The following is a 27,084-nucleotide window of genomic DNA, read 5'->3' on the forward strand; positions in this document are numbered from 1 at the left end:
ACACACACACATACACAAGCCACAAACACATGCTCAGAAAGAAAGCAAAAAGAAGTTCTACCAACCATTAAGAGGAAATTACAAATGCATTTTTCTCTGCCTCCGGCACATTAATAAAAGAGATTACAAAACTAGAAGTGAGTCGAAGCAGGAGAGCCTCCCAACAATTGAAAGGCGGGGGCAGGGGAGGGGTGACTGCTTCCTGTACAGTCATCTGATTTCATGGCCATTCCCATGCTGAGAGAATCTGTCTGCGGCGGCTGCTGCGAGAATGTGGAGCTCATGCATTAAACATGAGGGAGACCCTCACAGCATGCACTGTGGGCTGGGTGTGGGACGGGGTGGACAGGCTTGTGACATTCTCCAGCATGGCAATGCCTGTGGACAGAGCCCTGGAGATTATTTATTGTTGGCACAAGAAAATCACTAAAAATTGCATGGTGGAGATAAAGGAGGGTTTAAAATGCAGAAAATGCAAAGGTACTCTAGAGTCTTGAACTTGGAAAGATCACCACGGTCACTTTGTCTCAGAGGTCATAGTGTTTGCTATGTGTCGTGAGCTCTGGACTAGATGGCGGGATCGGTCATTGGATTGGACCGAATCATTGGCCCTGATTCTTCACTCCTCCATGTATCTATGCCTTTTGCCATGTGGTTCTGTGGCCTCGAAGGTACATTTCTGTGCTTTAACTTTGAGTTTGACTCTGGCTTTGACCAATGATATATGAATGGGAGGGCCACGGTCCTAGCGGGATGAGACCTTAAGAAACTTTGTGTGTTTCTGCTGTTTCTCTTACATGTCTGCCTTTGCCAGGAGAGAAACATCTTCTGGCAAATTTGCTGGTCCACAGAGGATGACAGACACATGGAGCTGAGCCTGACACAACCTACAACTCAGAGCTACCCCATTTGACTCACAAAATAAAGCTAGATGAGAAATAAATGCCTGTTGTAGGCAATTAGGATTCAATAGCTGTTTGTTATACAGCAATAGCTGACTGCTACACTTTTTATGAAGTCATTCATTTTACTCATGTATTTGTTCATTTCATAACTATTTCCTAAATGCGTCCATGTCAGACATTTTTATAGGCAGCAGAGATATGATAATTAATGAGAATATCATGAACATAGCAGAGATTTCAGATTTATTAATTTAAGGACTGAACATCTACCATGTGCCAGACATGGCAATAAGTGTTTGTAGTGGCAAACAAAATGTAAAGTTCCTGCATGTAAGACACTTACAGACAGCGGATGAAGCAAACATAATAAAACAAAAAATTTCCAAAAAGCCTGATGAAGAAGTTTGTCTCTTCTTTTAAACTAGTCACTGTCCAGTGCAAAAGATGAGAAAGCCAGTAGACCATTACAATACAAAATGGTTAGAACTAAAATGAGAAAGTACCTCACAGCCTGGGATTGGGGATAGGAAAAAAGTAGGCGATGGATAGCTTCTCAGGACACACAATATCTGAGCTAAGTGCTAAAGGTCAAACAGTTTGTAGACAAAGAGAGGAAAAACAGGGATGGAGCACCAGGCAGCAGTCACAGTAAAAGCACTGGTAAGAGGACAAGGAATAGCATGGTGCCTGAGGGCAAACACAAACTTCCATTTTTGTTGGAAAATAGAGTGGAAGAAGTAGAGGCAGGAAATCAGGAGCCGAGAGGGACCAGAGCATGAAGGAGTGAGAATGCCAACTGGACTTGATACAAGTAAAGGAAACAGAGAGCCACAAAAGGGTCTGAGTGGGAGAACACTGTCTCAGGTTGCCATCTTAAGTTTTAGAAAGGTGGAGTTACTGAGGCAAGACCAGAGGCGAGAAGGCCAGGAAAATGCAGGATGGCAGTCCAGCAGGAAAACAATGACACTTATACTGGGGCAACACGGCAGTGAGAAATAGCCCCGCCCTTAGAATTATGGAATCAGAGATTGTACAGCGAGCTGCATACGTCCTGGGGCCACCAAGTTCCATCCATTGTAAAACCTGGGTCTTAGAGAAGGTGGTGACATGCTCCCAAGCCTCACAGTGGAGAGCTTAGGACTTAGAACTGGAATCGAGATTCTTGTATTCTGAACCCCAAGCTCCCTCCAGTCTATCTCCCAATCCCCACAAGTCAATTAGTAATGGTAATTACAAGAATAATACTAGTTACTATTATCTAATAACTGAGCCCCTGCTCTGTGCTGAGCTCTGTGCTCAGCACATCATGTGTAAAATTTCACTGAATCTTCCTAACATTCTGAAGGGTCAGAATTTCCCATTTTACACATGAGAAGCCTGGAGATCAGGAGGTGAAGCAACTTGAAGTTGAACCTCAGTGTTTGCTTTAGTCTGCTCAGGCTGCTATAATAAAATACCACAAACTAGGTGGCTTACATGACAGACATTTATTTCTCACAGTCCTAGAGGCTGAAACATCCAAGATCAAGGCGCCAGCAAATTTGGGTTTGGATGAAGATTCTCTTTCTGGTTTGTAGATGGCCACCTTCTCATTGTGTTCACAGGACCACTTCTTTGTGGGTGCATAGAGAAAGAATATGTGTGTGTTCCTCTCCTTATAAGGACACTAATCCCATCATGATCTTACCTAAACATGATAACCTCCCAAAGGACTCACCTCCAAATACCATCACATCAGGAGTTAGGGCTTCAACACGTGGATTTTAAGTTGACGCAATATTTAGTTCGTAACAATATATTCATTGGAGATGAGAGTGCAATTCCTATATCGCTTTGATAAATGAAGTAAGGTGCATATGTGCCTAGCACAGTGCCTGGCACATAGAAAGCTTTCAGCAACTGAGAGTGACAATAAAAATGATGACGATTACACTGATGATGATGAAGATGATGATGATGATGATGGTAAAGAATATGCAGATTTGACTCCACTATGTGACTTTTGGCAAATGACTTAACTCTTTGAGCCCAAGTCTCCCATATCTGTCAGTGGTTGTCAGAGTATGTCCCCTTGGCTAGCAGCAGCAGCCATCACCTGTGAGCCTGTCAGAAATGGAAATTCTCGAGCCCTCTCTGGGCTGACTCAATCTGAAACTCTGGGTGCAGCATCCAGCAATCTGTGTTTAACAAGCCCTCCTAGTAACTCTGATGCATGTTCAAGTCTGATCTGGTCTAGATGAATGATTTGTTCATATTTTTAAATCACATAAATGCTTTCTTCTAACAAAATTGTGAGAAGGCAGGCACATAAAACAGACAAAAGCAGCAGTGCTAAGTTGAAGCAGAAACCAGGGCCCACAGCTCTCTCGCCTCTTCTATCCTCACCCTTGCCAAGGCCAAGGTGATGTCAAAGCTCCCCATCTTGCATTAATTTCTCCTGCCAACCCTAGACGGGTGCTCCACTGCCCGCCTGCTTCTCTCTCTCTCTCGCACCCTCCGTTTTTGTTTACATTTTCTGTAAAGTAGAAATTTATTGTGGCCTCGCAAAGCCTGATCTATTTCTTCTTCCCTTCTTGATTGTTTTAGAATAACTTTGAGCCTGTAATTCAGTTAATTATTTCCCAGAGCACCCGTGTGGTAGCTACTGCACAGCACGATGCAGGAGAACGGAGACAGGTCCTCGGAAGCCTCTTTCCAGAAAATCTAATTTCATCATTGAGAAATCTTCTGTCTTAAGCAGCCTCTGCCACTACCATAAATTTACATATTCTATATGCCATCGCTGGAACGCAGTGGGCCCTATTTGCATAATGCTGCTGGAGGGGCCTGCGTTTCTCTTGAACCCGAATGGAGCGGGAGCGAGGAAGCAATTATTAAGCTGTAGACATTGGCAGGGAGAGAGGCCTCAGATAGATTTTGACTCCAAACCTCATTCGCCACCCAGACCGCTCATTACCCAAGACCTGGATCCCAGGCTGATGGTGGATCTGAGGGCCTGGAAAATCGGTGAATTACTTCCTTCAGGTTATGTCAACAGCCAGGCCCAGGCCAGATGTCGGTGAGCTTCTTTGGTGTTTCAATGTTGATTGTGAGAGCAATCTTCTCCCTGTTTCCACAGGTAAATTTGTTTCTTACACATTTTTGTCATGTTGCCTTTGCCGACACATCCCTGCCCCTTCTGTATCACACCTCCAAATACCTAGAGCACAGGTCAGCAAGGTTTACTCGCCCTTTCATACCACAGTGGTTCTGCTTAAAATTTATCCTTCACACTCGCGCTTCCTGGAAAGTTGACATCTTTCCCACTGTGGGCCTCTGGTGGGACAATCCTGTATACTTGAGCTCAGACCAGGGGTCTTTGATAATCCAAGATCCACAGGCCACTCTCTGCAGTTCTGGACCTTCCAGGATTGTAAGCTTGACTTCTGTGTTACTGCATCACCTGCCGCTCCCAACCTCATCGGCTATGGGTATAAATGGCAGCTTTGGGCTCTGGGGGGATCCAAGATGGTGGATTTACTCTCACATCAATCCAAAAGGTCTCTTCTTCAAATCAAAGATCAAATCTTAAGTATAGGGAGATCTCTTGGCGGGACTTTGAACCTAAGCTTTCCTGACAGTTTCTAAACTAGGTAAATTCATGGAACACCCAGCCAGAAATCCACCTACCCATGTCTACAGGTAAATACCATGAGGGTACTTGCCAGATCATGCCAACTAAAGTGCTAGAAACAATTGATAAATTTATAGACACAACAAGACGTCATCATGCAAAACATGGAAAGCTGGCTGAAGATAACCTGTGTTTTACTTCTCATATTTAATAGTCGACTGTGCAACTTTAATTTTGTCAAACCAGTATCTTTTATTTCTGAGGAAATAAAAATACATTTGAAAATATCAGTTTCACTTCTGACTGCCTCAATGCTCAAATTTGATAGAATTCATCAGCTCAGAGATGACCCATGGCATGAAAACTTCACTCCATGCCAGTATTTGAACAGTGATCCAGTTGTTGGAAATTCGAAACAGCAAGTTCTTTGCTGAAAAAAAGTACATATCTTCACTTATTTAGAGGTAATATCTCCTCAAATGACCTCAACATTTTGTCCTCTCCACTGTCTGTCTTATTACGAGAATTTGGAGGAAACTCACTTTTTCCATGATTGCATCCAATACTGAATTCTTTCTTCAAGAAAAGGAGATTGTTCCTGATTAGCCTAACTCAGGGCTCTAAAAGAACAAATGGTGACTTTTCCAAAGGAAATTATTTTGGTGCATAACTGGGGCTCATACTTCATAGCCACAGATGGTCTTTGAATTTAGAGTTCAGGGTTTAGACATAAATATGTTCTCAAGCAAGTCAGTAACATTTCTAAGTCTGTTTCCTGATCTGTCAAGGTAGATACTAATAATATCTGCTTCTGGGGAATCAGATGAGATAAGATATGATAGTTGAGTCACAAGAAGGTTAAATAACCTCCCCAAAGTCACAGATAGTAGATGGTCCAGGCAGGTGTGAACTCAGGTGTATTTCATGCTGCTACTTATCATGACACAGGAATGCTGATGGCTAGTCCTTATAAAAATCTAGTAATGCCAGTTGACTTTTTGGGGTCAACTGCTGAGAGAGACTAGCATGGGAGGTCTTCAAAGGGAGACTCTCAGGGAAAATGGGGTTCCCTAGACTGGTCACTTCATTTAGAAACAGAGGTAATTGCTATTTTCAACCAGCCCGAGTCTAACTTTTCTTTCATTTTGTCAGTAAAGCCCACCTTGTTTGCCATGGGATGTGGGTTATTATGGTAGAGGAAATGGGGGATGAAATGGCAAGAAAAGTAAATGTCATTGTGTCACCAGCCCCTCAATTACCGGTTGCAACATGAATCAGCCATGTTTCAGGTGAGCTTGTAGTTGTATTCCTTGCATTCCTGCAATGAAGTTGCAGCCTCTGAGGGCAGGTCCCAGGGACAGAAATAAGTGATGCCCGTGCAAGGCACAGCATGCACAAAGAAAACAGTTACGTGCTACGAAAACACAAGAGCTCACTTAAATGAGAGCCAGCAATGTCACAATTGCTTGTTTGTCAGTACCTCCTATAACTAAATGCATACCAATACCATGACTCAGAGATCCCACGTCTAGGTATACACCCAACAAAATGAAAATATGTGTACCAAAGGACATGTGCGAGCCTGCTCACAGCATTACTCTTTGTAACAGCCTAAAACTGAGAACTACCCAAATGTCCATCAACACTTAAACAGATAAATTGTGGGACCCAGAAAGATGCTCCACATGCAGTATTGGCAAATCCAGCCCACAGTCATTCCAGCCGCTTTCTGTTTTATAATAAAGATTTATGGGAACACAGCATATCCATTCATTGTATATTGTCTGTGGCAGCTTTTGTACTACAACAGCAAAGACGAAAGTTATAACAGAGATAGTATAGGTCACAGAGCCTAAAGCATTTACTATCTGGCCCTTTCCAGGACAAATTTGTCAACACTTGCTACATAAAAATGAAAATAAACAGTCTAGAATGTCCCTGGGAAATGTGGATGGTTTTCACAAACATAATATTGAGTGAAGGAAGCCAGACGCAAATGAGTACCTGTTGCACAATTTCATTCACAGAAAGTGCAAGCTTGGGCAGAAGTCTTCTGTGCTGCTAGATCACAGGATAACAGCTACCCGCGGAGGATAGCAACTGAGCAGCGTAAATGGGAGCTTACAGGCACAGAAAGTGTTCTGCTGATTCTCAACCTGGGTGGCGCTTCCAATAGTGCTCATCTTTTGAAAATTCATTAAGACCTACACGAATGATGTGCACACTTTTCCGCGTATGTTGTTCACCGATAAAAATTTCTAAACAAATAAAAAAAGAACAGTGGGTGTATGTAGCGATGCCAAGTATTTTCTCAATGTATTTCCTGGACAGAAAGCTTAAATAACAGATTGTCAAGTTAGAAAACAGATAACTTTAACTTTTACACATGAGCACACATTTATTCATTCGCTCTACAAATGTTTATTGATCACTCACCATGTGCCAGGTGCTGGAACGTCAGCAGTAAGCAAGATAGACACAGCTCCTGCCTTCTCGGCATTTGTATTCACACTCACACATGCCCACAGGGTCTCACCTGGGTGTGCACAGGCACTCTCCAAAATGGGCCTGCTCACAGATTTATCCAAGGCCTGCATCTGCAGGTCGTGTCATTCTCACACAAGCTCTTTTCTGAATTTTGCTCTTCTGCCTCTCGCTGTCATGATCACTGCCGCCCTTCTCCCTCGAACACAGAGACCGATAATGGAGCTCAGTTGATCCAACATCACCCAGGAGGCTTATGTCTTCAAGGGACCACGGATCTGTGCTGGCTAGAAACTCCACAGTTCAGTTCCCAAAATGAATTGGGTCAGACCAGTTGGTTTCCCCAAGTCACTTCTGGCATTTGAGACACCCGGGGGTCAGAAAAGGGAAGAGCCAGAGCCTCATGGTTTAGTTGTCAGGATTTTCCCACATGTGAATGAGTAACATGTACTTAAGTGGCATATTTGCTTCCTATGCCCTTGAAAGAAGGACAGAAAGACAGAGCTAGAAGGTTCCGAGCCCAAGTCCGGCATGTTGTGAATAAGGAGATGAAGGTTCTATGAAGGGAGGGGCTGGCCCAGGGTCCCAGGTAGGGCTGGGTCTGCCAGACTCCATCCAAGAATGTGTCCCTTACTCCAAGTGAGCATCTCATTGTCAAGGCGCCCACACCGGAAGGGCATGGCTAGTTGCCCTTTAAAGGCCTCATCACTTAGGACAAATCCAGCTCTTAACTCTAGAAAAAAATTGCCCCATGGCCTTGCTCCTATTTACCTTTTCTACCTCATCCCCTGCTACTCTCCTCCAGTGTTCTTTCTGTTCCTCCCCATCCCAAGTTCATTTCCATCTCAGGGTCCTTGCACATGTGGTTCCCTATGTCTGAACTACCCTCCCCACTGTGTACATGGGCTTGGCTCCGTCTATTCATTAGGACTTTAGCACAGATGTCACCTTCTCAGAGAAGTGATCTTCAAATGTCCAGTTTCACCCAGACACTAGCCTCCTCCACCCATTCTCCATTCGCCCCCTTTATGCGACTTTCTTCACAGCACTCAAAGCTACCTGAAATTATCTTGTCTATTTGTTTGTTCCGTGAGCCCTATTAGGGCAAGGATTGCCTCTTGTTCATTAATCTACCCTAGTACCTCCAAGAGGCTTGACAAATATGTTGAATGAATGAATAGAGCATTACACTAGAGTAACTCATAATACAGTTACCTTTTCCAGAGGCACGGGTTCTCTCAGTCGCCCTGATTAAGACATCCCCAGTATTGGCAACAGCTTCTGGCCTCTTTGTATATGGAAGCACATTGACCCAGGGCCAGAGGGACACTTGGCAGGAATTTGTGTTTACTTCTCTGATCAATAGGTTTCTCAATGCTCACTCAACACAACGCATTGCTGATGATTATTAATTACAGTGCCTTCTTCTTCTTATATCTCTTGACCTTTAGTGAGGTTTGTCCTTGTCCATTTTCTGCCCTGGGGAGCTTCCAGGCATCTAGCTGATGCCCAAAAGGGCCCTCGGAGTGTTGCTTATTTTCTTATTCTCCTTCCAAGCCCAATGCTTAAACCACAGGTCTAGACTCTGCCTCATTTTCTCCCTTATTCCTGTGGAGAGCACCTATGGAGAGATTGGGGTAGAAACATCCTGGTGGGGAGGTCACCTTGGTTCTAACCTTAATCCCACCCTTCAATTACTTTGTGTCCTTGACCTCATCACTTTTCCTCTCTGGGTCTTGATTCTACTCAACATCAAAATGAGAAGGCTCTCAAAGACCCCTACAATCCCTGATACTTTATGATTTTTCTGCCTCTTTTAATGCCCAAAGAGTCAAGCACCCCAAGTCTTGCCATCTTTCTTTACTGGATAAATTATCCATCCCTATAACTTTCTAACTACATCTCTTTATTTATTCATGCAACAGTTACTCATGAATTCAGTTATACATGTATCAGACACTTTGGGGAGAATCTGAAAATGCTGGCCATGTCACAACATGAAGCATCTGGCATGTGCTTAGTCACAGTCACTGTTCAATAAAGTCACTTCATCTCCTTTCCCCTCGTCATTCTTTTGGAGATTCCCAAAAACTCTGGGAATAAGGCTGTGTCATCTCTATTGTACAGGGACTTACTCAAGGACATATAGCTAGTGAATGGCTGAGTCGGGATGTTAATCCAGAGCTATCTGGCCTAAAGTTGTCATTTGACCATTCCAACTGGATTCCAATCCTAAAATATTCACCTTCCCTGCCACTTTTGAGGAGAGCTCCTTGGAAACACATTGGCCAGCTGCCACTGTTTCTTATCGAAGCTAGAAATACTCTTTAAAAGGACAGCGATAGTTACAACACTGAACCAAAGCACAAGTGACTTGCGGCCTGGGAGAGTTCACAAACTAGGTCCAATTAATTGCCGCTGATTAACGTTACACCACAGACCCCTTCTTTTTTGCACCAAAGTCCTCTAAGAATCAAAAAGACAGACGACCCAGGTTGTACATAAAGAAGGAAGCCACACACCAAATACCGTTTACTATGCAAAGCAGAGTCCTTTCTTCTATAATGTGTTGATTTTGAGATGTAGAAATGCATTCAAATTAACCCCTGAGCTATTCCTCTTCCAAATTCTTCATTTATGGTTGTCTCCTTGGCACTGGGTATTACAAATTCAGAGCTCCAGGAAGGCATACTAATTACCTTGGATGTGAGTGAGAGCTCCACAAACACATTGTTTGATGCAGGGTAAAAATTGGAGCTGAGTACAAGCTCGAACCCTTAGGGCAACACTGAAGGCCTTCCAGGACCTGGCTTCAACCAGATTTATTCAGGAAACTCGTTAAACAAATATTTATTGAGCACCTACTATATGCCAGACTCTGTTCTCAGTACCAGAGATACAACAGTGAATAAAACAGGTGAAAGTCCATGGCCTCAAGGAACTTATGTTCTAGTGGAAGGAATAACAACCGTAATGAATTATAGAGCATATTGGATGGAGGGAAGTGCTAAGAAGAAAAACAAAGCAGGATAGGGCCGCAGACAGTACTGTGGTGTAGGAATTGTGATTTAAAATAGGGTTACAGAGGAACCTAGTAAAGGAGACGATTGAACCAAAACATGATGCCATGGCTATGAAATAATCCAGAGAAAGCTGAAGGGGGCCCCATGCATGGTGGAAATGGTAGAGGTGCAAGAGGAGCTCAGAGTCTCAAAAGATTTGGAAAGTAGAGCCCAACGTTTGCAATGAATCAACAGTGGGAAATAGAATAAAGGGAAACATTGAAGACAGCTCCGAGGTATCCTTAGCCCCTGGAGGGTGAGGGGTGGATCTACCAATTTCTGCAATGGATATACCTGTGAGTAGAATGGGGGTGTCAGGTCAGTTTGGGGCAGACTAAGTTTGAAATGTCTATTCTACACTCAAGTGGACTTGGTAAGTAGGCCACATAGTTTCCTTGCAGATGTTGTACTCCATGAAAAGTCTACTGTTTGCTCTTTTCTGGCCCCTGCTGTACATCTTGATTCACATGGGGCCTCTCCCTGAAGGGCCCTCCCCGACTTCGGCAGGAGCAGTCCTTCAGTGCCAACTTATCCATGAACTTGCAACATGGCTCCTCGTCTGAAATCTCCTAGGCTCTCGCCCTGCAGCTTTTCCTACCCAAAGCCCAACAGATTGATGATAAAAGAGGAAATATTTAAGAGTTGGGCAGAACATGAAAGGAGGCGCTGCCCTCATATCTCACAGGTCACCTGCTCTCTCTCAGGAGTATGTTGACTTGCCTTCTCCCCTGCCTCCTGAGGACCTCAGTCTCTCATTAAGAGTCACAGGCCCTTTTACAATATGCCTTCATCAATACAATTCCAATAAATGTTTCGGTTCCACATATAAATTCCAGGGCCTGTCTGCCCAGCGGAGAAGACCTGCTTAATCGGCAGACCATAAAGATGTAATAATGCAATTAAAAGGTATGGCCTGTCACCCACATAAAGCTGGAGATCAATGTTGGGGGTGGGGGTTGCTGAAGATATCAGGGAGAGGAATCTGGCTTCTCTTCAGTGTCTGAAAGAGAAGGGAACTGAATAAACAGGACCAAGGAACAAGATAGTGGACCTGAGAGAGGTTCCAGCTCCAGCTTAGTGTCCCATCTTGGGCCTCCTTCAGCGGGTAGAATGTCAAGAGACCTGGGTTCTGTCTTCAGGTCAGACTCAGGGGTCTTGAGGTTTTAAACAATTTCCTTTAACTTTAAGCCTCTGCCTCCTCACTACGAAAATGGGTACAACAATAATGCTACCTTTTTCACAAGGCTGTAGGGATGGAAAAGACCCAGACAATTTCAATGCTAAAGGTATTCTGAATCAAGAGGCTGCAAAATCAAATACCTAGGTCATGGCAGATCTGGCATGTAAACTCGGACCTACAGGCCCCTCAGCCCGAGATCTTTGCCTCTTTCCAACAGGGTTTCTTCCCTCTCCAGCCCTTCCATTTCTAGGTTGAATACACTGGGCCCCAAAGTAATAAGCAGGAGAGAGAGGGTCTGGCTTAATGAGTTATCACAGAATGAGTATGGGGCTGTAGGGCAAGAGGACAGTCCCAGCTCTGTTGTAAACACTCTGTGTTGTCTTGAACAAGTCATATCTTCAATTTGGGTGTCCATTTCTTTATTTATAAATTGTATAAAAATATTCATTTGTCTTGTATCATAGCCTCAATGAGGTGATGTATAGGAAAGAGAATTTTATAGTAGAAATACCAATAATTATGTAATTAACATTTGTTAAGCCTCTCCTATGTAACATTTAATCACCCAATAACCTTGTGAGCAGGTGAAAAAAATGAGGCTCAGTGAATATGGCAATAGAGATACTGTGCCAGCTCGCAGCCTGGAACTCAAGAGCCCTCATACAATTCTGTTCCTTCCTTTACAACCTACCCACTTACCATGAGTACAAACCTGATGGAGGAGAGGTAGAGTGATTTAGTCAAGGCCACTGTCTTATTCAGTTTGAGCTTCTATAGCAAAAATACTAAAGACTGGGTGGCTTAAACTACATAAATGTATTTCTCATACTTCCAGAAGCTGGAAGTTTGAGATCCGAGTGCCAGCATGGTTGGGTTCTGGTGAGGGCTCCCTTCCTGGTTGACAGATCGTCTTCTTCTTCTTGTCCTCACACGTCCATGAAAGGGGAACTCTTGGGTCTCTTCTTATTAGAACACTAATCCCGTTCACTCTTATGACCTCCTAAAGACGCCACCTCCAAATACTTATCACTTTGTCTTTTAGGATTTCAGTATATGATTTGAGGGGTGGGTGGAAAGCCACAAACATTTAGTCTATAATAGCCACACAAACAGTAGGATGTTGCTTAACTGAGAACCAATCAAGGTATATCTTGATCCAGAGCTCAAGTCCACAACACTCTATTGACTACTAGCTGTAAAGCTTTATACACATGTATTATCCTTCATGAACCTTCTGGAGCCCATGTGGTTCCCTAAAGTAGTGGCTGGGATGATGAGAATTACAGCTTCAAGGTATGAGCTTGATTCCTGGAGCTGGAGAACTTCCTACCATTCATAAAATCATACAGAATTTGTCTGGCAGTAATACCAATCGAATCTTCTCCATCTTGTTTATTATACAGACACAATTTAGGGAGGGTGAGGGATTGCCTGAGGCCCAAAAGAGCATAATTGATGGAGGTGGGATAAGAACTCAAATATGCTGACTCCAAATTTAATGCTTAAAGCACTGTCCTACTCAGATATCCAAGGAAAAGAGACTGAGAATGAGAGCGAGAATCACTGGGAAAGAGAAGAGATGAACTACGATTTACCTACAGACAGAAGAGAGTCAGGGTAAGATGGATCAAAAAGGCCAAGTTATCTCTGGAATGAGGGGGAGCCTTGGATGGCCTGGAGATTAAAGACGTGAAACGAGGAAACTCTAAGTTCAAGTTTCATGTGTTATATCACTAACAAAACGGGACTTATTTTCTATGCTTCTCTGCATGTTTGCCATTTGCTATGTGCCCTTATAGTTCATTCCAATGGAAAATAAAGTTTATTGCCCTACGTCTTCAGTTTGGATGGGCCATGTGACTTGCTTTAACCATGGAATGTCGCAGAAGAGATAGTGTGTCTTTTCTAAGCCTGGGCGCCAAATACCTATCACTTTGGATTTTAGGATTTCAATATATAATTTTGTGGAGTGAGGGGACCATGTGCACTTCTCTTTTCTTCTTAGAACTTGTCCATCTACCATGAGTCTGATGGAGAATAAGAGACACAAGTCTCTAACTCCCATTGTTTCAGCCCAACAGTCAGCCAATCACTAGACTTAAGTGAGGACATCCTAGCCCATCTAGTTGCATGAGTGAGCCCAGTCATGATGATCTGAGCCAAACCAAGACCAGAAGAACCACCCAGTTGACCTGGAGACTTATGAGCTATAATAAATGCTTATTATTTGGAGCCTCTGAGCAATAGGATTATTTGTTACTCTACGATAACTAACTAATACATCTTGAATTCCTTACTTCTTAGCGTTCTTATCTTGGGAAAATCACTTCACCTCTCCAAAGCCACAAGTCCCCCATTTGTAGAATAGTGATGATAATGATAATGCCAACCCACCAAGATCTTTGTGATGATTAAATAAGAGAATGCATTCAAGGCTAACAGCACAGTATCTGGCATATGGTGAGTGCTCAATATATGTTGATTTCCTTCTACCAGGAACCGTGCTGTAGCCTTGGTCCATCAAAAGATTAAAGGATGTGTGGTTTGCTTTCTGGGACCATTGCAAAAAGACCTATACCTATAATTAAACTGAGGCTAGGCCAACAAGTCTTGGAATTCCAAGCCCAAATCCTTAGGTGCCCATGGATTCCTTTTGAACCCTTAGCCTACAAGCCAGGCAGGGCAGGGGTACTGCCAGGGCAGGTGGCCTCGATGCAGGCTGAGTTCAGCAGTGCAGTTTGCTCTGCTTGCCAGAGCTTGCATGTTTACATACATCCCATAATTACCATCTGCACAGCCAGCGGCATTTGTTGCAAATGGGCCGTTTCCATCTGTTGAAGCAATTTCCTCAGAGGAATTTGCATTGATCACTTTTTTATGCAAAGCTTTTGTATAGATCATTTTTCCCCCCAATGGTTTTTAATAGGTCTAAATATTTGAGGGGCAGGGAGGGGACTCAGAAGGAAGGAGGTTGGGGGCTGGGGAGACTCGTAATCAGCAAAGATGGGAAAAGCTGCTCTTCCAGAAAACTCCACCTGTATTCCTCATCTGGAGTTACCCAGCTCAACCACTGTTCAGTACCTCAGTCCAGGCAATGCCACTTCAAATATTTATTGTTTGCCTTTATACTTGAGCTGGTAGCTCCTGGTTAATGGAGAGGCCTTGAATGAGGGAAAATAGGGTGTGGTGTTAGCTAAGCAACTGGTGACTCTAGCTCAGAGCTTTGTACCTGAGAGGACCAGATGGACGATTTTGCATATTTTTGACAGCTGTAATGAACAGGGCAGCTCCACATTGATTAAATGTCTGGGAAATTAGTGCAACCCTCTGGAGCTTCATTATTTACTATTTCTGCTCAAATTCTCAGCAAAGTTTACACAAGCAGAAGTCTGCAGTAAGAGAAGGGGAGAAAGAAGAGACAGTTGAAGGAGATGATAAATGCTTTCCAGGGTTCCAGCCTAACAGATGTATCGTGGAAGAGTGACTGTAATTTTGACATAGAGCTCCTGAAGGGTAAAATTCTTGGCTGATTTGGTTCTGCATCCCCAGTGACAGGCATGCATGGTACCTGGCTCAGAGAAAGCTCTCAGAAATCACTGGTCCTAGATAGAACATTTGCTAGAAGTCAAAATCTAGGTTCTGGACTCATGTAGAGACTTGGGACTCAATAGGCAGATGACAGACCATGCCTTTAAAGTAGACGAAGTCACATCCTTGAAAATATAACTCTAAACCTTTAATAAACAACAACAAAAAATCATGTGCAAGTAACTGATGTCCCTGCCACCATCCCAGCCCCATGTTGGTTCTTTTTCAAGCATCATGATCCCAAGTGGCTAATGAATGCTGTATAAATAAAACAAGACTCCTCTACACATGCCCCAGCAAGACTCAGGTGGAGTTTTTCAAAGTACGGTCTACAAAACACCCACATCGGTATCATCTGGGGAATCTGATTATGAATACAGATTCTTAGGTCCCTGTTTAAAAAATAATTTGGACACTTGTTAAAGTGGTGAGGAAGACTTTATTCAAGGAGGGGTTACTACAATGGGAATTTTGCAATACGTGAGAGACAAAGGGCTCAGCTTCAAATGAATACAACAGGAAGAGTGGGAATTTATAGCCAAGGAGCAGAATTGGGGGACGGGGAACGTCTATGGATGGGAAAATACTAAAACGTTGGGTAATTCTTTGCTAAACTGACATAACAGAATTCTTGGTAATAAGATATCAAGGGTGAGGGATGAGGAATTTGGTCAGATATCCTGAATTAGATCGAGAGGGGAATTTTTGCTAATCTGGAATAAGTGGGTCAAGGACAGAGCCCAAGGTCAGAACTTAATCAGAAGAGAACTCAGAGAGGTCAGATAAAGGTTTAGTCAAAGGAGAGCCTTTGTCATCCACAAGAACAGCAAGCTAAATAAACTCCCAAGAGGGTTGTGATATGATAAAGTTGGAGGATTACTGTGGACTCTAGAATTCTGGATTACAATCCTAGTCCTTCCCTTTACCAGTCATGTGATTTGGACAGCTCAGAGCCTCCCAAATGAAAGTCTGGAGAGCTGTTCTTGGTGCTGCTCTGGGCTTCAGCACATAGTAGTCTGTTTTTCCCACTCTATCTCATGACCTCTCTTTATTCAGTAAGCTACATTCTCTTCCTTCCACTGCCGTCTGGTATCCTGTGCATGACTCATGCTAGGAAAAAACATTCTGAAACCCCTGTATATGCGCAGACCCTTCTCTTCAGCTCTTTGAGAGGTCTCTCCTACTTTTTTATACCACCAGTCTAACCACCCTTCACCTAATACCTATTGGTACTAGTCTTTAGAACATATACTTACTGCAACATAATTCCAATTTCTCCATCAAAAGAGAGAGAAAAAGCCTGGTTAGGAGTCTAGGTATCAGACAGATACGTAAACTGGTGTAAATGACTTCTTCAGCTACACTTTTTGTTTTATCATATTCAGAGAGGTGAATTAAGTTTTGTCTAGCATAGTCAGTCTTTAATAAAGGTAGAAAGAATGAAAAAAAGATGGCTACATTCAATAAATGGTAAAGATGACAATGATGATGACAATGGTGGGAATAGTGATAACGGTGATGTCTTCGTTTTGTCACGGACCCCACAAACACTTGCTCCTGAGGACATTTCTGTCTGAGACTATGGTTTTATTAGCTGAATAAATAAATGGATAGGTGGATAAATGGATGGATGGATGGATGGATGTAGGTATTGAGGATGGATGGAAGAATGGATAGATGGCTGAATGGAAGGATGGAGGGATGGATGGAAAGGACAAAATAGAGGGATGGAGGAATAGAGGAAAACAAATGAGATATAAAAGGAAAGGAAAGAAAGAGAATGAGGGCCAAATAAAGAAGAGAAAAACAGGAAAGGGAAGGAGACCATAAATTTCATTGTGCTGTAAACACTCATCAAGCAAGACTAAGAGAAAATGAAGTAAATTCTTCCAATACATCATGGAATATTACTGTACTTCATTTACTTTCCCTCCAATTAGGTAAAAAGCCTATTCTATTAACAGCTACCCTTGCAGATCCAGACAAAATTAACTCCTGGTGCCTCATCCCGGCAGCAGGGCAATTGATTCTCCCCCCTAATCCGTTTATTTCATTAGCAATACATTTATTTGGTACATGCATTTTGCCACGCTGCAGCAATGAAATGGCCCTGCAAGGTGTGGGGCATGGGGGAACGCTTGGAATATTAACCAAATCACTATTACCGCCATGGCAGTGCTTAAAGATCATATGTAAATCAAATGTCAGGGGAGAAAATTGTAGCGAGGGCTGTCAGGAAACAATTTAGCAGTGGTTAAAGGCATAGCTCATGGCTGGGTGAATTGTGAACTTTGCAAATGGGAAACCAATCTGGCTTCTACAGTAGGAGCTGATGAGACCTGGAAGAAAAAGAGTGGAGAGGCTGGGACAATGTTGGGTATCCGTACCGCACAAAAGTAAAAATGAACAAAAAACATTCGCTTTTAAATATTCACAACCAGCTGCTATGGTGAGTCCCCACTGAAAGTAAATTTGGCCCATTGAAGAATTTTGCCACCATTTCTGCCCTGTTCATCTACAAAGAGGGTTTAATAATATGGGAAAAGCAGTGATTTAACAAAAGGGAGTGTGGGTTCTTTATTTCCAGGCTTCTAGAAATTGGTTTCCATGTTCCAAAACAGATGATGATGATGACAATTTTAGTATTATATGCCCCAACACATTGTGGCCTATAATTCTTTTCCTTAGGAATTTATCCTGGTAAGTTGATCGTGTGTGTGTGTGTGTGTGTGTGTGTGTGTGATTGGCGGAGTACTTTGTCAAGATTCAGTCATTGCTTAAGCTATTTCAAGCAGGAAAAGATTTAATACAGGAAGTTAGAAGCTTCCTTAATTGTTGGAAAGATAGGAAACAAAGCTTAGGATACCTTCCAGTAAATCCAGAAGCACAGGAATCAAAAGGAATGTTCCAGGAAAATGCTGGCTTCACGTATCCCAAAGAGGCCTTGCCTCTGCCAGAACTTGCAATTTCCTGCAGCTACCTCTGAGATATTATGGTTTCTCCTTCTTTTCCACCTTTCAGATCTCATGTAAGGCTCCTCCTTCTTCCAGACAACCTCCCTCTCCCTAAATTTTGTTTCATGGAAAAGTTGCTGTGGAACTCATGTCCTGACTCTGACACCATAAAGGAGAGTTTGGGCAAATCAGTTCACCTCTCCGAGTCTCTAATTTCCCAGTTCTGAAATGGGCTTAATGATACCTGGTCACAGCAGAGACGTTGCTGGGACGGAGTGTACAATGTCTAGGTAAGAGGCACGTAGTAGGTGCCGAGTCAATGTCAAGTACTTTGTGTCCTCCCTTTTACCCTTGTGTCCCCCTGGGAGGTTCATTTGAAGCCAATCTCCTTCATAAAGATATTGCCAGGGCACATGGAATAAATTCCCAGGGTCCCAGGTTCCCCTGGGAAAAGTCCTCCTTTAGAGAAAGCCATTAAGAATTTAATTTCTTATCATCTCCCATTCCAACTAGCCAGAGTGTTATGAATAATATCCTATTAGCTGGAGACATTCAAACAATCACCCGTTAACATGTTCTTATGGCGAAATGATGAAGCGTCCTCCGAAATCACGGTGCTTATCTGTGGCCCACTCAGCAGGCACTCCATCACGCACACCAACGACACTTCTTATATTGCTGTCTTGGATTCCAACTAATCACTCTGGGGCAGCGGGCAGCTCGAGAGCTGGGAGCCTCCCAAGCTGCAGGTTTCTAGAGCTGAGACTTGTCTTCCGCTTGGCTGGCCCCATGGGGCATGGAAAGTGCCTGTCCCGGAGGCGCCTGGAGCAGCTTCCCGAAAGAGAACCATTAAGCACATCCCAACCATGCAGTGGTTTTGTCACAGGGAAATCAAGTCAGTAAAACACTGATTGTGAAATACATCAAGCCAAGAACAGACAAGAATAGAGAAGAGTTACATGGAGGAGTTACTTAAAGAAATAATAAAAGGAAACCCCAAAATGAAGAACAACTTTCAAGTTAGACGAGTCCCTAGAAATGGACTATTGCAGTTTTTATTCTTCCCCCAAAAACTCCCTGAAAAAAAAAAATGTAAATGTTCCCCATACAGGTTTAGCCCAGCAAAGCATTCTCTGGCTACAGAAGTTGGAGAAGCACCGAGTAATCAGAGCCCATCTCGGGGCTTCAAAGTGCACATCAGTCACATGCTAGGGACTCCGATCTACCCTGCAGGAAAAATATCCACTTAATTTGATCGGTGCAATGCTTGCCAAACTTATTTAACTGCAGAATTCCTCGTTTTGTTCCTGCATCTGCCAAAAAAAATTCCTTGGTCGTGATGGGGTTTGCTAGGAGACAGCAAGCATACATTTTCTTTGTTTTTATAGTCTCTCTTGATGAAAGAGGAGTTTTTGTTTGTGTTTATACTGGTCTGAGAGTAAATAAAAGTGTGATGCATGTTTCATAAAACGGTTCCTTTTGAGAATTTTGGATGGCAATCTTGACCCCATGGAGCGCTGCTACAAGAAAAGGGGAAAAGAGCTAATGGGTACTGTTTCTACTCTACGCTGAGTTCTTCAAAAGTATGTCCCACTAACCTCACGATAACCCAAGGAAGTACATCTCGTTGTTTCCCCTTTTACAGATGAGAAAACTGAGGCCCACATGGCTGTCCAAAGAGCCAGATCTCCCTAAGCCCGTGACAGCTCATGGTCCAAAGCACCTTTACCTGTGACACCTCACTCCTTAGTCCTTTGGGTTCCTGGGACACCTCCCCCCTTTAAGGACACGATGAGTTTGAGTGTTCAATCGGAGAGGATTCATGGACTCATGAAGGTCCAGGATTAAGGCTACCTGTGATTGCACACTTCTGAGACCACGAACGGTGAAGAAGGAATCTGCCTGTCCCTGCTGCCACCCCACTCCCATACTTTGACGAGATGCGAAGTATGAAGAAAAGTGAGACCCAGTCTTCCTGTTCTCAGCATGTCGCAGCTCAAAAGGTTTCACTAATCCCCAGAATCAACCTGTAAACCCTTACTGTTCGAATACCCACTTGACAGATGAGCAAACTGAGGCTTGAGAAGGTTGGTTAACTTGCCACGAAATGAAGTCCTTTAGAGTTTAGGAGAGGAAAAAACTGTCATGAGGAAAAGGAAGAAAGCTCCAAAAAAGGAACAAATGATCATTTTTTGAGTACTTCTTCTGTAGCATGGCAGGCTGGAGCTCCTCATTTAGTCCTCACAGAAATTAGAACTAAATAAGAAGCCTGGTTCCCATTTTACAGATAACAATACTGAGGTTGGGGGTTTTAAGTGAGTCCTCCCAGACCAGGATGAGGTCCAGAGTGGCTCCTGTTCCCTGTCATTGCCTCCTTTCCCCATTCCTCACCACTCCTTATGGGATTTCAGCAAATGTTCTTACTCTTGGGGTTGCAGATTCATTTGGAAGCCACAGACAGGAGCTTGCAGGGACCAGAAAGGGATGGCTTAAGGAAGGACGCTCTTACTTAAGGGAACTTCCATGCTTAAGTGCTTCCCTTCCCCTCTCTCTGACCTTGGGTGGCCGCTGTCGCCTTAAGTGCACAGTAATACACTCTCCGTCACTGTTCAATGCCCAAGGGAATGGTTTAAGGCCCTCCACTGGAGTGAATACTTTTATGCAGGCTATAATTTCTTTTAAGACCTTCACAGCTTCCTGCAGCCTTCACTGTGCCCTCTCTTCCTGCGAGCGCAGGGCAGAAAGAAAAGCTACTTTCTGATGAGGACAGCTGTGAGCTTCAGGCAGACGAGCCCAGGCCGAGCTGCCCCGGGGCTGAGGGCAGGGCTGCTTTCTCATTACCGTCTATTTTGCCCCCCCCCTAAAATCCATGCTCAGTGATAATAACTATGGCCAGTTTTTCTAGCGTGTTTCCTATATGTCAAGCCTATTGTAAATGCCAACACTTATCACGTTTAAGATTCTCAACAACAAGGAGAGGCTGGTATCCCATTTTATAGATGAGCAACTGAAGCATAGAGAAGACAAGTGCTGTGTGGCTTGCCCAGGGTCACACAGCAAGAGAGGCAGAGGCCATACTAGAATCCTGGGGAGTCTGGGCTCTATACACAATGCAAACTGCTCTGCATCCAGCAACCAGAGGGGTCATTCCAAAAACAAAGCCTATTATGTCACTCCCCAGCCCCAAACCCTCCAGTGGCTCCCTATTGCCCTTGGGATGAAGATAAAATCCTCCCTCTCTGTCTCCAGACCCTGTCTACTCCATCCTCCTTTTGTCCCCCACTTTCCGTGGCTCTCAGCACACTGCTGCACTGGCCCTTTGTGTTCCCAGAACATTTCACCCTCTTGCTCTTATCATAGGGCCTTTGTGCCTACCACTTCCCCCACCTGGAGCACTCTTCTCCACCCTCCTTTAATCCACCCTCACCTGATTAACTTCGGCTCATCCAAACACCTCCTCCAGAAAGCACACCCTGACTGCCACCCGTGGTCAACACCCCCATTATCTCCCCCTCGTTACATCAACCCCATGGCCGCATTTCCACTCTTAATTTGTTTATGTGAATATTTGACTCATATCTGTTCCTCCAATTAGATTGCCCATGCCAGAAAGGCAGAAACCATGATTATCTTGTTCACTGCTATTTTCCCAGCTCCTGGAATCATGAGCAACCCAAAATATTTGCTGAATGACTGTACAAACAAAGGAGTGAGTGAGTGAGTGAGTGAGTGAGTGAGTGAGTGAGTGAGCAAGCAAGTGAGTGAGCGAGTGAGTGAATCCACATAGAGAAGGAGCAATGCATCCAGGTTGGCGGAGCAAGTCCCACATGGCCGGACCAGGATACGGCAGGTGAGGCACCACCTCTGGCACAGGATTGAAGGAGCACGCAAAAGCTCAGTGATCGTGATAAATGTTTTAATTCAGTATTTTTAAATCTTAAATTTACAGCCAAAAAAAAGAAAGAGAGTCTAAAAATTTTAAGTAAAGTGTCATGCAGAGTCACACTGGAGCCTGAGGCAAAAGGAAAAATCGGTAATACTAACCCTGTCTGTGTTTAGAATTTTAATGTTTTGTTCATCAGAGATTTGTTTGCATTCATTAACTTTTATTTTTTTAAATAATATTTTCCTGAAGTGTTTTTCATCTCGACTGCTGGGTTTGTCGGCATCTCCTTAAATTTTGTGCCCCATCCTGGCTTCATGCTTGTCTTTGCTGTGCTATCGGACAGCTCTGCAACCTCAAGCAAGCCATGTGGCCACTGGTCTTCTTCTCTTTCACCATCAGTAAGATGGAGTAATTAGTGTGAGGCAGCCCACAACCGATACCAGCATTTCTGAGATGAACAATCCCATTGTGAGCTTGGCACTTGCTAAGACTTTTGAAGGCTCTTTGCAGTATCAAACCTAGAGACCAGGTAATTATGTAGCTCACTAACGGGGGCATTTGAGACATCATCCAATGGCCAGATGCTGGAGGGGTCCTACCTTCACAGTGGTCTCACACCTTATGCCGCCCAGAATTCTCCCTTCTTTGACCTCGTGCAGCTACTCATGCCCTTCTAGAAGTGTGAGACAGTGAAAGGGGGGTCACTTAGAAGGGCAGATGTTCTTCCCAGAAGATGCTGTAAAAAATAATAAATGCAGCTCCTTTACGATGGAGTTGGAGCTGCTCTACCAGGGGAACCGTCTTGCATGCCTTATGCCTCAAACCTTTGGAACATTAAAACAGGTGAAAATAACCTTTGGACTGTGCCTAAAGCAACACTGTATCCCAAAGAATTGTTTTCAAGGAAGGTAAGAAAGTAGATATTATGACTAAGTGATTGATGACCAAGGACTAAAACTTAAAAACATCGTTTAGAATCAGGGTCACTATGTTACGTCACCTACTCCAGCAGAAATAAATACCTTCCTTCAGCTGTAGTTCTCTTTCCCTCTCTCGTAAATGCCCCTTGCATTTGTCTTCTAATCAGAACACTGTTTGGTCTTCGGCCTGAATCAGGACTTCCCAAGTAGCTCTTCTTTGATCTCAAATAAATGCTTGTTGCCTCTCACTTTGGTCTTTTATTTTTAGGTCTACAGTGAGCCTTAGGCAAACTCTTTTGAAACAGTGTCTTCCAACTCCTCAGTTTCCTGTCACCGGCAGGAGGAAAGTGGTATGAAAACAGCGCAAACTGTGCAGCCGAGGAGGGGTGGACTTGAATCCAGCTGCTGGGCCTCGGAAGGCCACTTCGCCTCTATGTCACACCATTCACTTGTCAAAATGTGTAAGGGATGTCGCAAGAGCAACATAAGATCATAGGATCCATTCGTGTACCTACATATATGTATAAATGGGATCACATTCTCTACTGTACTCTGCAAAGATGTATTTTTTTTCACTATTGCTTCTTGAGTGTCTTAGTATAGGGCTTAAGAATGCAGGTTTTGGAAACAGATCACCTGGTTTGCATCTTAGATCTGCAACAGGCCAGCTGGACAAATGTCCTAATATCCTGCTCCCACCTGTCCTCAGTGTTCACATCTCTAAAATGGGAGTGGTGATAAGGCTCATGGTATAGCTGAGATTAGGTGATGGACTGAAGGAAGAGTGCCTGAATGCTGATAAGGGCTCAATAGATACTGGCCAATATTATTCCAAAAACCGACTTTGGTTCTTTTTGGCTTATTGCATGGTATTCTAGACTGCATTTAACCTTTATCCTGTTGATGGACATCTAGGCTCTTTCCCAGACATATTATAGGACTGCATGGCAAATTGGTGATGCTTGTTCTACTTGACCTTGATCACAGTTGTTATTGCTAAGAAATTGTGTGGTTATGTGGCAGAAAATACGAAGGGAAAGATTTGTTTGGTCAGGACTGTGTTGATGTTTTACAATGAGAAAGTAGTTTATTAAGCTCCTAAGAGAGGAAAAAAATCAAAAGAAATAAAACAAAATATAAAGAAATAAAAAAGAAGAAGAAGAAAGGAGGGAAGGAGAAGAAAAAGCTAGAGTTGAGTAAATGGGGTGTAGAATATGAGGCTTGAAATCTGAATCATACAGGTGCACCCCCAAAATAGTAGTCATGTTGTATCACCAATCCCATAGTGATCAGCATGATCTTGGAATTATTTGGCATCTGACCAATCCAAGATAGTGAAAAAGTAAGGTTCATTGTTTCGTGGAGTTAAAGGACTGACAATCTGTGTGCATGACTGTGTGTGCATGTGTGTGTGTATGCCAGCATGTGTGTGCACACCTGCATGTCTGTGCATTTGTGTATGCATGTGTGTCTGTGTGTAAACATATGTAATGCATGTGTGTTTGTGTATAAGTGTGTCTGCAAGTGTTTGTGGTGCATGTGTGTATGTCTGTGTGTGCTTGTGCATGTCTATGTGTATGTGTGGTTGTGTATGAATGTGTGCCCTTACATATGTATATGTATATACGTACACCCATACATACATATTATATATAGATATAGATATATATACACAGACATACAGGATGTGTGTTTCCTCTTGGTAAACAAAAAGCCCAAAATAGAAGTTACAGATAATGGGCGTGAAATAGTTTTGAATGCTGCCCATCCCTGTACACACGTAGCAAGGGAATGTTAACATTCATGTCCAGAATGAAAAGCCATCTTGATTGATCTCCCCCACACCTTCCATTTTCCCTTTGTTTTCCTTAAACTCTCTAATAGTCACCTCTGTTCACACAAAGAGCCGTGGATCCCAGCAGCATGTAACCTTCCCTGACCGAGTCATTTGAGAAAGCCAAGCTTCCTGGTTGATGAAAGATCACCTGTTTAATTACCATTTGAAAATTACATTTTGGGTAGAAAAATCTGCAAAATGCACTCTGTTCTTTGATAGTTTGCACAGGGGCCCTTGAACTAAACCTCAGATCTGTCATTATGAGCATCACTTATATTCTGGCGAGAGCTGAAAGGTTCTGCAATTGGGGCATTTACTCCTTCGCGGTGTCCCTGGACCACTCAGATTTTGACATTAATGAGGCTTTTTCCAAACAGTCTTTTCTCTTCCTAGCCCACAAAAGCATCAGCAACACCTTTATCTTCTTCCTGCAGGTGTTTGTTTCCTTCTTCATCGTCCATTTCCTTTTTCATTTGTTGCATCCAACCTGCAGGCTAGGTCAGCTAACTGCCTTTGTTAGTACTGCCCACGGAATCAGGGTAACTAGGCTCTGAGTGAGAATCAAGAGTTGCTGATTAGGATGAAATATTTACAACACGAAGATCCTTGCTCCAATTGGTTGCTTGGTGGACAGTAAGAGTCCTGGTCCACCAAATTAAAAGAGCTATACTAGGCTAAACAAAGGCTCCATTTTTCATTCATTCATTCATTCACTCATTCATTTATTTATCACGGGTGTATAGAACTCCAGCTGCATGCCAGGTGTTGTTCTCAGCGTTAGGTACTTAGGATGTCATTGTCTTTCTGGATACCTGAGGCTTCCAGAGAGATGAGCTTCAGATGGATGAGATGTTCCAGAATAAGACATGGGGCCTGCCCTCAAGATTTTGGTCTATTGAGTAGACAGGATGTTTATACCCAGACACACAAGGGTATATGCCAACCCTCAGCCAGAAACACACACATGTACACACGTGTATGTGTTTGCAAACACACATTCACACATCAGGCAGTACACTCGGAGGGCTAAGTGTAGAGCACGTCAATAGAGCACTTGGAGCATATGAATGGCTTAGAGCAAAACAGAAAGGTTCCTCCCTGCCTTGCCATCGCCTCCTCAATTTCAGGAAAGCCTTTTATGGCAAATGACTAATGAGAGTGTCAGGAGTCCTGGAATCTAGTGCCTGCACCCCAAAAGGCTCCATATGCAATTGTGATTTTTTTCTTATTGAGATATAATTGACATATAACATTGTATTTGTTTCAGGTATACAAGATAATGATTCGCTATTATGTATATATTGTTAAATGATTACCATAGTAAGTTTAGTTAACATCCATTACCTCACATAGTTATAAATTTTCTCATGACAAGAATTTTTAAGATCTACTTTCTTAACAACTTTCAAATATACGATACAACAGTGTTAACTATAGTCACCATGTAGTGAATTTCATTCCCAGGATTTATTTATTTCATAGCTGGAAGTCTGAGCCTTTTGACAACCTTCACCATGTCACCCATCCTCCACCCCCTGTCTCTGGCAACCACCAATCTGTTCTCTATGAGTTCTTTTTTTTTTTTTAATATTCCACATGTAACTGAGATCATATGGTATTTGTCTTTCTCTGTCTGACTTATTTCACTTGTCGTAATTCTGTCAAGATTCACTTATGTATATATGTGTACATATGTGTGTATATGTATGTCGTCACAAATGGCAGGATTTCCTTTTTGTGGCTAAATAATATGCCATTGTGTGTGTGTGTGTGTGTGTGTGTGTGTGTAGTGTGTGTAGTGTGTGTAGTGTGTGTAGTGTGCGTGTGTGTGTGTGTGTGTGTTTATCCTTTATGCATTCATTGTCAATAGACACTTAGGTTCTTTCCATGTCTTGGCTATTGTAAATAATGCTGCAATGAAAATGGAGATGCAAATCTCTTTTCATTTTCTTCGGATTTGGAAGTGGAATTTCTAGATGGCATGGTAGTTCTAGTTTTAATTTTTTGAAGGACTCTCCATACTGTTTTCCGTAACGGCTGTACCATTTACACTTCCACCAACAATGCACAAGGCTCCCCTTCTCTCCACATCCTCACCGACACTTGTTATTTCTTGTCTTTTTGATAACAGCCATTCTGACAGCTGTGAGATGACATCTCATTGTGGTGTTGATTTTTATTTCCTTTGATTTCTATTTCGTGTACTTGTTGGCCTTTTGTATGTTTTCTTTGAAAAAATGTCTATGCAGATCCTCTGTCTATTTTTTTCATTTGACGTGTTTATTGTATTTATTTGCATTAATAATTATCTCTTTAAAATTTTACTTTTCAAGTCAAAATGTTTACTTTTCCAGTTGTATTGAGATATAATTGAAATACAACACTGTATAAGTTGAGGTGTACGGCAGTATTGTTCTACATGTATTGTGAAATGATTACCACAATAAGTTTAGCTAGCATCCATCACCTCATACAGATACAATAGAGAGAGAGAGAGAGAGAGAGAGAGAGAGAGAGAGAGAGAGAGAGAGAGAGAGAAAACAACTTTTTTTCCTTGTGATGAGAAATCCTAGAATCAATTTGCTTGTGTAACAACTTCCCTATACATCATACAGCAGTGCTAGCTAGAGTCATCGTGTTATACGTCATATCCCT

General features: G+C 42.9%; 1 protein-coding gene across 1 annotated transcript; it reads left to right on the plus strand.

Annotated features, from left to right (window-relative positions):
• Positions 1-3,715: 3,715 nt before the first annotated feature.
• LOC118602847 lies at positions 3,716-3,967 on the plus strand. The gene has a single exon (XM_036220967.1). It carries the CDS (start codon positions 3,716-3,718, stop codon positions 3,965-3,967), a length of 252 nt encoding a protein of 83 aa, XP_036076860.1.
• Positions 3,968-27,084: the final 23,117 nt, after the last annotated feature.

The sequence above is a fragment of the Rousettus aegyptiacus genome, unplaced genomic scaffold (assembly GCF_014176215.1).
Source record: "Rousettus aegyptiacus isolate mRouAeg1 unplaced genomic scaffold, mRouAeg1.p scaffold_m13_p_5, whole genome shotgun sequence".
NCBI lineage: Eukaryota > Metazoa > Chordata > Mammalia > Chiroptera > Pteropodidae > Rousettus > Rousettus aegyptiacus.